Source organism: Phragmites australis, chromosome 14 (genome assembly GCF_958298935.1).
Source record: "Phragmites australis chromosome 14, lpPhrAust1.1, whole genome shotgun sequence".
Lineage (NCBI taxonomy): Eukaryota > Viridiplantae > Streptophyta > Magnoliopsida > Poales > Poaceae > Phragmites > Phragmites australis.
The window spans coordinates 26151673-26164709 of record NC_084934.1 but is presented as its reverse complement, the minus strand read 5'-3'; the positions used below and the strand labels follow the sequence as shown (position 1 = coordinate 26164709).

The 13037-nt window shown below is 39.8% G+C and overlaps 1 protein-coding gene across 5 annotated transcripts; it reads left to right on the top strand.

Moving 5' to 3' along the window:
• Window positions 1-4401: 4401 nt before the first annotated feature.
• On the top strand, window positions 4402-12326 carry LOC133891107 (uncharacterized). 5 transcript variants are annotated; one of them, XM_062331818.1, is made up of 9 exons: window positions 4402-4785; window positions 5026-5152; window positions 5288-6466; window positions 6766-8469; window positions 8552-9661; window positions 10042-10146; window positions 10449-10538; window positions 11292-11402; window positions 11480-12326. In XM_062331818.1, the coding sequence occupies exons 2-9, from the start codon at window positions 5093-5095 to the stop codon at window positions 11951-11953; spliced, it is 4833 nt and encodes a 1610-aa protein (XP_062187802.1). In that variant the 5' UTR covers window positions 4402-4785; window positions 5026-5092; the 3' UTR covers window positions 11954-12326. The 5 variants fall into 5 exon arrangements, with proteins under 5 accessions (XP_062187802.1, XP_062187801.1, XP_062187803.1 ...); XM_062331817.1 differs by having other exon boundaries at window positions 4402-4814; XM_062331819.1 differs by having other exon boundaries at window positions 4402-5152; window positions 5288-5400; window positions 5848-6466.
• Window positions 12327-13037: the final 711 nt, after the last annotated feature.

The window sequence follows — 13037 nt, the reverse complement described above, 5'->3', positions numbered from 1 at the left end:
TTGCCTTACGCAATCTCATTCGGACTTAGACAAACACATCATCCAAGCCCCTAAGCTTCTCATAGTTCTTTAAGGCTTGTCATCAACTCCTATTCTCTTTGATAACGATGATCATCCTCGCTTCCATCTTGATCTTCACTCAATCTTTGAAAACTTACTGAAGCTCTCTTGATAGCTTCCCACACACCAAGCATATGAGACTTCAATATTCAAATTATCTTCATTTGGTTCACCATCAAGGCATAAATCGTAAGCATCAAGCATATAAGTTATCCACTAAACTTGTCTTGATCTTGTTTTTCCAACTTGACTTATTGAATATCACAATTCAACTCATGCCTTCTTATGGAATCTAACTCCAACTCACTCTCAAGTACATAGCACATGGGTTAGTTCATAAGACCTAATTGATAACTTTATACCTTAAGTCACCTGATCTTCTCAAGTAAATTAGCTTTCACTCTTATTGTCAATCTTCATACAGAAATTAACCTCACTTACTATTAAGCACATAGCATATGGGTTAGTCTATAAAACTCAAATGACAATCTCATACCTTCAGTCACTTATCTCCACAGGCGACTTAGCCTTCACGCTTATCGTCAATCTTCTTGACCTTCTCCTTTATCACATGAGCATCACCTAGAGTCTATTTATCTTGATGCATCTTTCTTGATCATATGACATTCCTCAATGAATCCATGATCAATCCTCTGTGCATCATTTATAGAACAACCTACTAGCAATTTTCAACACAATTGTTAGTCCATATGTAATATCATTAATTACCAAAATCACACTTATATACTAGATAAACCTTCAGAAAGGTGGTGGCGCATCAATGAGGTGTGGGCAGAGCCCGCCAAAGTTGGGGAAGAAAGGGCCAGCGCATCAAATCCAGTTGGAACTCGAGGGGGATCCGGTGAGGGAAGCTCGGGGAAGCCTCTGCGACCTCCTTCCTTGATTCCTAGGGCATGGGCCCGGCTGATCCAACCTGGGGTGCGGTGGATTTAGGCTCGGTGGCGGTGGTGCGTGTGCTCTACTTTGCTTGCTCTGTGCATTCAACCGAGTGAGGGAGAGTGAAGGAAAAAGGAGGGAACAGGGAGAAGATAAGTGCTGGCTTTGCCTTAGGGTCAACGAAGACGGCACCAACTAGAAGCAGCTCAGTGGCCGACCTTAATTGTCAACAAAAGCGGTGGTCGACAGCAGATCCGGCTGTCCAAAGCAAAGAGGTCGAGGGTGGTCAAGGGGATGACAGGTAGGCCCCCATGGGAACAATGGCCGACCTAGCAAAAAAATATCTCCCTCTAGTCCCTCTGATCCAAAGTAAGACCTTCCCAAGCACTAAAATTTTTAGGAGGATTTTGTGGGATATGTAACCCATTTTGATTGGTTTGACCCCAAAAAGCCTGAGTCAAAATTAAATTAAAATTCTTCCAAGTTGCAAACTTTTCTAATTTTCTCTAATTTTTAAGGCTTTAAATTAAATCTCTAAAATCTGAGAAAATTCATTAATATTCTTCATATGCCAAACCTAAAATTATTTTCAGACCTAAGTTACATAGTAATTTTGTGAGTTCCTTCACAATGCATCACTTCTCATTAAACTTAACAATTTATGTTTAATTATAATTGCATTAAATTACTTGTTCAAAGATTCAATTATGATGCTCATGAATGCTTAATAATGTGTTTATGAAATTTGGGATGTTACATAAACTATTTTGTTTTGTAAGTTGAGAAAGAGAAGCAGGACAATACCCTTTCTGATCTTAGCAACATATTGGGACAACTCAAGGGCATTGCCCTTGATATGGGCTCGTAAATTGATAGGCATGTCCCTCGATAAATCCAGTTCTACCATATCTTATTTTGTTGGGGGAATAACAATGATAATTATGTTCTTCAATAGTTTTCTTTTGTCTTCCATTTCCTTCTTCTTTAATAAAGTGAAGTATATCATCACTTTTTAAGTGAGAAATGTATCTTTTCTTTTCAGTTTTATGTGCTTGTGCAGTCTGCTGAATGTATTGTGGTTTAGGCATACTGGAACTGCAAGCAAAACAAAGCACTAGATCCTCTTCATGATGATGTGGATGAACTAAACTCCAGAGTGAAAGGAGCTGGCCAACACTGCTTGGTTACAAAATAGGCCTTGAAGAAGTTATGAAATCTTTGTTGTGCAGCCTTGCTAAGCACATCCTTGTTATTGCTTTCAAGGGATAGATCGAGAAACCATAGTTACCCTTTCAAAATTGCCTTGCTGTAAATAGGAGAAGCACAGTAATATTTTATCTTTAGTTTCTCATTGGACATGAAAATTTGTGATTTGTTGATGATGTAAATGCCATTTGAAGATGTTGCACAAAGATGATTTGTACCATTAAAATCTCTTTTGATGTTGTAACTCTGTTGTAGTTTTTTTCCCATTCAAGTATATCGCATTGGATGCCATTAAATTTGTTCCATATGTGCAAATATATCATTTAGTTTTAGAAATTGGACCAATGTGTGTCACTAGGTGGCAGGAACAATTCTGAGCTAGGGCGAAGACACGGAATCTAAGGAAGAATACAAGATGAGATTATACACTTTTGTCCATGTAATGTGTAATGATACTATGGGATCATAACCTAAATAAGTTTTGTATCACACATACACACGGAACATAAATAAGCTATGAGATCATACATATGGAGAAATCCTTAAATTAGTTTTGTATCTGATACATTTATGACACGTTACCTTTTAATAGTGCATGGTGAAACCATCTTGACTTAGGGTCATATTCTAATTTCTAGTTACTTAATGTTGGTGGGGGGATGAGGTCACCCCTATTTATACTTGTCTTTTGGTGCAAGACATTTGGAATGTTGTCATATGGCACATTCCACACACTTATTATAAAATATCCAAATTCTAGATTTTTTTATTTTATCTAAAATCTAGATATTTCCTACCATGTAAAATATATATGTTCTACACATATCTTTACTTTGCTATGAAGCATGGTAACTCTTGTCTCTTGTCGTCTCAAAACTATTTTAAAGAATTTCATGTATGCATTGCTACTTGAACAATCCTTAGTTAAATATAAACTAGATTGCAGTTGTAATAAAAAAATTGTTGCGAAAGCCGTATGGCTGGTACAGTGCACGTTGTATGCTACCTCTATCAGGTTGTGTGTTTAAGTAATGAGCCTGGCGATGTAGACCAGAATATGCTGTTGTAATGAAAAGTCGCACGAACATTTGATTGCTCTTTTTACAATGAGGGAATCATGCAATTTTTTGTTGGACTTTTGCAATGTGAATACAAAATCTTTTGCATTCCAAGTGCGTGTGCCCCTATGATACGAATGTTAGTCCATTAAGTGTGGACATTGGGTTCAAAATTGTAGCGCAAAGTCCAAAATTGATTGTATTTTATAAAAAAAAACTAAAAAGAAATCTTCCAACAACTCCAAAAGCGAAAATGAATAAAAAACAACAAAATCGCTGCAATAAGACCCATCTGATCTATGATGAAGGGCAGAAATGTAGACGTATTTGCCTTCCATCGCTTATCCTCATGATGTCCATAAATTCTACAGAGAACCCTCGTGCCCTTAGCTTGATGCACACCAGCCTCACGAGTCGCGACCGTGTTGTCTCTTCTTCAACTCGGCAACTCCCCATTAGTTACCTCCATCTCGATATATGGTTTGGGCAGTCCTGTCTTTTACCCTCACCTTACTCATTGTGACACCGTATCAGAAAATGACGAATCCATGAACAATTTTGAGCTAGGGTCATCTCTTACCCTCACCTTGCTCATTGCGACGCTTACCGTCTCGGCAAATGACAGATCCACGAATAATTTTAAGCTAGGGTGGAGACACAGAGTCTAAGTAAAGGATAATACTTAAATAATAAAGAGAACATATTAATTCCCCAACAAAATGCAACTGAAAAATATGAACCTATAAAATAAGCAAAGGTAAATATAGATGGATTAGTGGTGGCAACAATAAAATCTTAGCTAAGGTACAATTAATATTTTTTGCTAATGGTCATACCATATTACAAATTAGAATATAAATGGAACTTAAAACAGTTTAAATATATTGCCAACAAGGTATAATATGGCATAGTGTGCATTTTTTAATTAAATGTTTAAGCATGATTTCACAAATAGATTGAATATTTAATACCACAATCAGGAATGTAATATTTCAATGACAAAACGCCATAGGACACAACTTAATATTTCATTAATTACTTTTGGAAAATTTGGGGTTCGATAAATTTCGAATTTGAGTCTGTAGTCAAATTGTAAATGTGGAATTTTTATGGAAAAGAAAAGGGAAAAAAAGGAAATGGGGGCAGCGGTTGGCTTAATGGGCTACTCCAGGCAAATGCCGAGCAGCCCATTTAGCCCACTCGGCTGCCGTTAGGGTTTCCCGAGAAGAGGCGGCGGCCGTGCGGCGGCGCTCGAGCACGCCCGCTTCCTGCGCCACGTTCGCCCGGCGGACTCGGACTCGGTCGCGGGAGCGTGGAAGCCAGCGGACCCGGCAGCTCCTCTCCTTGTTAAAAACGGAGCTCTCCTCCTCTTTCTACCCAATCTGCAACCTCACCTTCCCCGTTTCCACTCTTCTCCTTGCCCAGCTCGATTCCGTCGCGGTTCACCTCGTCTCTCCAACTCCGACAGGCGCCAGCGCGTTCCTCTGCTCGTTCCGCGCCGGGACACCTCGGGCGGCCGCCCGACCTCGCCTCAGTGGTGGATCAGCCCCTGCCCTTGACCCAAGTGAAGTCCGGCCCTGGAGATGCATTGTTGTAAAAAAAATATTTTTTTCGTTTCGGTCTTTCTGTGTATGATGCATTTTAATCTTAGGGTTTTACGGAGTCTTATTTGTGCCAATGATAGTTCTTAACTGAGGCACTTGGCTCACTCGCCAACCGATTGTCTTCAAAAAATGTATGGTTTTTTAAATCCCTTTGTAACTCTCTCGAGTTAATTTTAGCTCGAACAATTTTCTGGCGGCAGGAGTGACGTGACTTAGTGCAAAATTTTTGTCTGAGAAGCAAGAATCCGTAAAGAACCATTGGTGGTTATGGAAAATGATCATGGAGATGTGGGGGATCTGGGATCAGGGTGGCTTGAAGTGAAAAAGGTAAGGTTCTTCTTGACCTGCCATGTTTTCTGTTATTTTGCGTGTTTTGTTTTGATCATGTTCTTGCATGGTCTTGTATTAGCGAGCCAACTCTAACTGTTGCTGTTCTTAACTTGCTATAAATTCATTTTACAGAAACATCGATCCAGCTCAAAATTCACATTGCAGAGGTCTTCAGGAGGTTCCAGCCATAAAATTCCAAACTTGTCGTCGCAGTCTCGGACTGACTATAACAATGACAGTTCAAGGTGGCGTGGCAGGCTGCAATCCCCACCTCTGATCATAAAGGCTAATGTTGGTATTGATGAATTGGTTAGTAGAGAAACAACTAATGTTCATGCTGAGGAATGCATTGATGTAGATGCTAGTGGCCTCAAAAGTAGCTTAAATGCTTCAGCCTCAGAGTATGTAGTAGAAATACCTGAAGAACTGCTCTTGGCTAAAGAAACAAGTGAACCTCCCAAAACCAATCAGGTTGATCATGTAGATCCTTCAGCGCCTCATGAATCCTCCACCAGTTCAGGCGGTCTTGCAAAATGTGCAGATTTTTCTGATCATGTTAAATATCCTCCAAAATCAGAGTCAGTAGGTGTTTTGTCTAACACTTCTGTCAAGTTTGGAGACTTCGATGAAGTCCTAAGTCTATCATTACCCTCAGATGCATACAGAGATAATAGTTCTTCTAAAAACTACAGGCATGATGAAGATGCTGCACAATTCAGAACTGAACCAAAAGATGAAAGTAAGCTCAAAGCAGAGACGAATTCTTGTACAGTAACTGATGAGACATCTACTATGATTCAAGGAGCGGAAACACCCAATGATGATAAGAGAGAGCCGTTGGATACACATGAACTACCAAACAGTACTTTGGATGTTAGTGGTTCAACAACCTCAACTGACTCTGTTTCCTTATCCTGCTCAAATAATGATCTTGAAATTCTGGTTACATCTTCATCTGTTGCTTCCACAGAAAGCAGAACGTTACCTCATGACCATGCACCAGCTTCTGCAGATTTTGGAGCTGAAACTGCTGAGAGCAAAGAAAGATTCAGGCAGAGGCTATGGTGTTTTCTTTTCGAGAATCTGAATAGGGCTGTAGATGAACTTTACCTCCTCTGTGAACTAGAATGTGACATGGAGCAAATTAATGAATCCATACTTGTTCTTGAAGAAGCTATATCTGATTTTCAAGAACTGAAATCCAGGGCAGAGCATTTTGATAGCACCAAAAAATCTCCTGGTGTACCAAAGGAGGGGATGCCAATGACTGTGAAAGCTGACCATCGGAGACCTCATGCCTTGTCTTGGGAGGTCTGTTTTCTCACTAGGCATCCAGATGTCTCTTAGTTTATTTTCACTTCCGCATATTTATGATTCATTGAACACACTAACTGCGTGGACATAGTGTCTTCCTCTTTGCATCAACATACATGTGTATGAATATTAAACGGGCCCTTCACTGTGATGTGTTGCTGGACTGAGAACTCATATAAAATTAATAGCTGCATGTTTCTTCCTTCCTTTCACAACATATTTTTCCTGGAATGCCACTCTAGGGTGTTACAAACTTACAGTGCTCTAAAATCTTGTTGGATACATCATATATGCAGGTCAGACGGTTGACAAGTTCACCACACAGGCAAGAAATACTGTCTTCATCTTTAGAGGCCTTCCAGAGAATCCAATTGGATTTGGCATGCAAGCAAGCTGGTATAACAGCAGAGAGATTCACATCCAGCTCTTCTGGAGAAGTTTTATGTAGCTCGTCAAAGCTAACTACAGCATCAGCAACTGTTGGGAATATAAGTTTGAAAGTGGAGAGTCAAGTGAAACTTTCTGATACTAGAGAGAAAAAGATTGCTGGAGAGAAGCAAAGCAGGGATACGTTTAAGTCATGTAAATCACATCCACAAAGTATGCCATCATATTCTGCAAATAGTAGAAGAGGGGCACTAGAACCAATCTCAGAAACAGAGAAAACAACCTTTAAGAAGGACAAGGAATTGCCAGAAAATAAATTTGATACGCTCAAGTCAACAGATGTTAAAAAGAGTATGATTCATCTTGAAAAGGAGAAGCAAAATACAGCACCTTGGAAGTCAATGGATGCCTGGAAGGAGAAAAGAAACTGGGAAGATATATTGAAATCTCCTATGCGGATTTCTCGTGCTTCTCATTCTCCTGGTGTCGGCAGAAAAGTTACAGATCGGGCTCGCGTTCTACATGACAAATTGATGTCTCCTGAAAAGAAAAAAAGAAGTGCTTTGGATATGAAAAGAGAAGTGGACGAAAAGCATGCACGAGCGCTGCGAATTAGGAGTCAACTAGAAAGTGAGAGGGTTCAGAGGCTACAACGTACCTCCGAAAAGTTAAATCGTGTCAATGAGTGGCAGGCCGTGCGTAGCTCAAAACTGCGAGAAGTAATGAATGCACGCCATCAACGTGGTGAATCTCGTCATGAAGCATATCTTGCTCAGGTTGCCAAAAGAGCTGGTGATGAGAGTATTAAAGTCAGTGAGGTGCGTTTTATTACATCACTAAATGAAGAAAATAAGAAATTCTTGCTGAGGCAGAAGCTTCATGATTCTGAAATGCGGAGAGCTGAAAAGCTACAGGTGATCAAAACAAAGCAAAAGGAGGACACTGCAAGGGAAGAAGCTGTTTTAGAACGAAGAAAATTCCTTGAAGCTGAGAAGATGCAGCGCCTTGCTGAAATACAGCGCAAGAAAGAAGAAGCTATTGTCAGAAGAGAAGAGGAGCGCAAAGCATCTAGTGCTGCACGAGAAGCGAAGGCTGCAGAACAGCAACGCAGAAAAGAAATAAGAGCAAAAGCTCAGCAAGAGGAAGCTGAACTTTTAGCCCAAAAATTAGCAGAAAAGCTCCGTGAAAGTGAGCAGCGCCGGAAGTATTACCTAGAACAAATACGTGAGCGAGCTTCAATGGATTTTAGGGATCAGCCTTCACCTTTTCAACGTCGTTTTCCAAGTAAAGATAGCCAAAACCGTTCTAATTCTGCCAATAGTGGTGAAGATTCACATATAACAGGCAATTCCAGTGCTGCAGACTCTACGGTTAAATCATCTAATAATGCACAGACAAAACGAAGGATTAAAAAGATTCGCCAGAGATTAATGGCTCTAAAGCATGAATTTATTGAACCACCCATAGGTGAGAATACAGGAATTACACACAGGGCTGCTCTAGGAGCTGCCAAAGCTAAGTTAAGTAGATGGCTTCAAGAGCTGCAGAGACTTCGTCAAGCTAGAAAAGAAGGTGCTGCCAGTATTGGTTTGATTGTTGGTGACATAGCAAAGGTATTTCTTATTCGTTACATATTGTATGAACTGTAGTAATATAGCTGTTTACTAATAGCATTTTCTGTTTATTTTGGTACAGTATTTAGAAGGAAAGGATCTCGAGCTACATGCATCTAGACAAGTCGGTTTGCTTGATTTCATTGCATCCGCCTTACCTGCCTCACACACTTCAAGGCCTGGAGCTTGTCAAGTCACTGTCTACCTTTTGCGCCTGTTGAGAGTGCTGCTCTCACTTCCAGCTAATCGAATTTATTTTCTAGTGCAAAATCTTTTACCTCCCATTATTCCCATGCTATCAGCATCATTGGAGAATTACATTAAGGTGGCAGCATCCAACTCCGGAAGTTCAAATCTTCTGTCTAGTAAAACTTCAACTGAGAACACAGAATCAATAGGTGAAGTGTTAGATGGCTTTTTATGGACTGTGGCCGTGATTGTTGGCCATGTACACCTCGATGATGAACAACTTCAAATGCAGGGAGGTTTGATAGAACTGATTGTAGCTTATCAAATAATTCATCGTCTACGAGATCTTTTTGCCCTTTATGATAGGCCCCAGGTGGAAGGATCCCCACTCCCATCATCTATACTCTTTGGTCTCAACCTTTTGGCTGTCTTAACATCTAAACCTGGAAATTTCTCTACTATTGATTGGGAGTCCTGCAAATGCAGGACTCTAGTTGGCAATCTAGTTCAAGAATATGAATATCTTAGTTCACACGATAGTGTGGGAAACCAGTTGATGGCACTTGACATGTCTGGAGACGCCAAATTGCCATCCTTCTTTAGTGAACTGGCTGAAGAAAACAAATCCTCTGAACGTCATGAGTTGAACATTCCAGGGGACATAAAATTGGTTGATGAAGCTGGAAGTGACTTGTTAGCCCTCTCTGCTGGCCTGAATAACTCACCAGTGCAATCTTCTGGTCTGGGAGTTACTACTGAGCTGCATTCGGAAATTCCTAGCCAGGAAGATGAAAATAGCACAGTGGACAGATTTCTTGAAGGAAGAGAGGTGAATAATGTGTGTTCATTTTCTAATGATAGTCCTGGAAAAGGCAATGAGACAAACCTAAAACAGCCTGTAGTGCTTGTACTTTCTGCAATGGCTGAGACTGGCCTTGTTAGTCTACCTTCACTTTTGACAGCTGTGTTGCTCCAGGCAAACAACAGGTCGTCGTCAGAACAGGTTTGTCCTTCTACTGAATTAAGGTGTAATGTTGTTTTGTTTGGAGAAATTTTGTTATGTTTTACAGGATTAGATGAATCTTTATAAAACTTACACGGGCATTTGGATTATTGGATATATAGCATTGAATATATCATGATTTAAAAAACAGGTGCTTTGTGTTCTTGTAACAAACGCATGCTAAAATTGACATTGCACATGTAAATTTGTTATAAGTATACTCTTATGTCTTATGATTTCAGTATGACGTAAGCAGAAATTTTGGTTTTGGCATCACAGAAATCTGTCTCCTGTACTTAGTAGGGCAAGTTTTGGAGGTTTGTTGCGTTGAATTTTTTTTGGATCTCTTCTTACTTGAAAATGACTAACTCAATTTTCAGACTTCAGCAATTCTTCCATCAAATTTTGAAGAAGTAGCCACTGGTGTATTGAAAGTTTTGAACAATATGGCATGTTTGGATATAACCCTTCTCCAGTGCATGCTGGTAAGTGCTCTTCATTAAAGGATGAGTAATATCAGTGCTATTGTTGTCTGCTTGCTTGCACTTTTGCTTGTATCACTCTGAGTAGGGAAATTCCGGAACTGAAACATATGTTGTCCATTCAGGCACACTAAAACTGAAATAGTTGCTTACACTAGCCATTGCCCATGGTATCTGTAGAAAATTAGTTTTCCACAAAGGTCTCATGCAGAATTGCCTGGCAAGATGACAATATTCTAATATCTTTGCATTCTGTTTTTGACCTGCATAAGTTTGTACACTTACTGGTTATGAATTCTTTTCAGGCGAGATCAGATCTAAAGATGGAGTTCTTCCATTTAATCAGCTTCCTTCTGAGTCATTGCATGAATAAATGGAGAGTACCAAACAATCAGGTAAAATACAGGTTTATTCCTTATACAAACGTGAGTTCGTGTATTCTCAACATGATTTATCTGTCTGTGGTGCTTTTACATATTCACATTTTTAATTAGATTGATTGCTTTAAGTATCCCATATACTAGGTACTTCCTACTGGTTTTTGTGCCACCAGTTCTTCCTTGGAGGCGTTGGAGGCATTAGGTGGTGTTTCATCGTTATATGTACTGACTAGGTAGTTGGTGGTGGTTTATCGTTATATGTACTGACTAGGTAGTTGGTGGTGGTTTTTATGTCATTGGAGGCATTAAAATCTAGTTACCAGCTCTTAATAGTCCAGCCTTAAATGATTGCTTGAACAAACATTTTCCGTTCGTTATATGATTCTCATAGTGTGGTTATGAACATCTTCCACACTGAAATGCCCAGCCTCAAATGCATGCTGGAGGAGTCATACGCTGGGTTCCAGGGGGGGATAATTGACTGCAAAAGTTGATTAATTGGATGAACTGGGTCTTATGTCATCTCCTATGGGATATTTTTATGAACTGTTGGACAAGGCTATTTCTTACCTGAACATTTTTCATCTTATGATACATTTTAGAACAGAGTTTTGAGCATGAAACAAATTTCTTAGACAGGCATATAACCATAGTACTTCTTATGCTTGACAGTCATTTGGACTTTTCTCTTGAGAAAGGATTGCTTTTTTACAGCTGCTCTTTTTGTTCGTTTCCACTGTTCTCAGTTATAAGAGTCTGTCATTTCAGGTTGGTGTACTGCTTCTAGAATCTCTGCTACTTCTTGGCTACTTTTCTTTGTTCCATGCTGGGAACCAAGCTGTTCTTCGGTGGGGAAAGAGTCCTACCATACTTCACAAGGTAAATAATTATTTGTGTAGGCATGTCTCTGTTAATTTCTTTGGATTGTTGGGCAAATCTGATGAGTTCAAAAACAGGTGTGCGACCTGCCTTTTGTTTTCTTCAGCGACCCCGAGTTGATGCCGATTTTGGCTGCTGCTCTTATCGCTGTTTGTTATGGTTGCGATCAGAACAGAAGTGTCGTACAGCAAGAAATAAGCACGGATATGCTTAGTTCTTTGCTCAAGTCCTGCCGAACGTCAGCATTGGCTCCTTCAGATTCCCTTGCTGTAGATGGTTCTGGAACAAACAATTCCAGTGACAACTCACAAGGTGACATCCCAATAAGGTCAAGCCGCAAAAGTGGACGCCCAGTTGTTGGGAAGGGTGTTTCAGGGGGCATCAGATTCAACAGAAATAAAGTTCAGAAGGATGGCAGAGGAACAAGAGCCACTGATGATGGGCCTCTGAAACAAAGAGCTGGAGAAGCTTCATCTACCTTCATGTTGCATAGAAAAATCCCAGCTTCTTTCTTAGACAGAGCAGAGGAGTTCTTCTGTAGTGGGACATGAATTCGGCTCTGTAGCTGACCAGACCTTTTTTACACCGGCTACGGATTTTGCAATTTTGCGATAATAGTGCTTCAGAGTAATATACCACATGACATACGGAGCATTATTGCAAAACATTAGGCAAAGGCAACATTATTCTGAGATTTGACTGTATAGTTTTGGAAACAGTAATGACCATTTTGAGGTTACCTGACCTGATATTTTGATTAAATCCTGCGGTCCACAGATAGTCATGTAGATATTTTTTTTCCAGATACACTGTTATGCATGCCTCAAGTTAGCATGATCCTTCTCCAAAGAATTGTACAGAAATTTACTGTAATACGAAGATCTGGCTCCACCACCAGGAAGAAATGCACTGAGGTTGATACTATACTTCTTGTGAGATTATATATTATTTACTTTAGAGGTGGTCAATCAAATGTTTCTTGGCTGTGGAGACGGATTGTCGGTTTTTGAAACAGATACTCAGAGTGCGTGAAGTAAAGGTCCTAGTCCTCAACATGCTTTGGTTCCTCCAGATGAGGATGATCCTCATGCCAACAATGACAATTTCCACTCATTCCTATCCTTCTAGAGAACCTGAAGAAATCCACGATCAAGCTCAGTAGATACAGATTGATCAAGTTTCTGAAGCAAGCTCTGTTCATCAGACATCTTCATCAGTTGCTCCTTTTGTTCAAGCCTCTAGAATAAATAGAAGCACTGATATCATGGGTATACAGAAAGGGATTTCTAGTCAGATAGTTTCTATCATGTAAAGCTCTCAAATGATGAATGTTTTGCAAGAGAATGCTTGCCTTCAAATTGAACCTCACAATATATATGCAATTGCTAGTTTCATAGCTTATCATCTAAGGATAGTCATGGAAAGCTATCTGAAGCAGTTACACAGCAATGCAAGAAGCATTTTCACACTTCCAACCCCCTTCTCTCATTAAGATCAATCTCAATAAAAACAGTGCTATAATTGGTCCCTCTACTCCATCTGAGGTTCAAAAAATCTTTATGACTCAATCTTTCACAGAAGTTAATAAGATCCAATCAGTAAACAAAGATGATATCATAGAAGCAAGTACAAGAA

Bases quoted from the DNA above. Each gene is read 5' to 3' on its own strand.
- LOC133891107 (XM_062331818.1), top strand. From the start codon at position 5,093: ATGGAAAATGATCATGGAGATGTGGGGGATCTGGGATCAGGGTGGCTT. The intron at 5,153-5,287 runs GTAAGGTTCTTC...TTCATTTTACAG, and splicing joins GGTGGCTTGAAGTGAAAAAG to AAACATCGATCCAGCTCAAA. The intron at 10,147-10,448 runs GTAAGTGCTCTT...AATTCTTTTCAG, and splicing joins CCCTTCTCCAGTGCATGCTG to GCGAGATCAGATCTAAAGAT.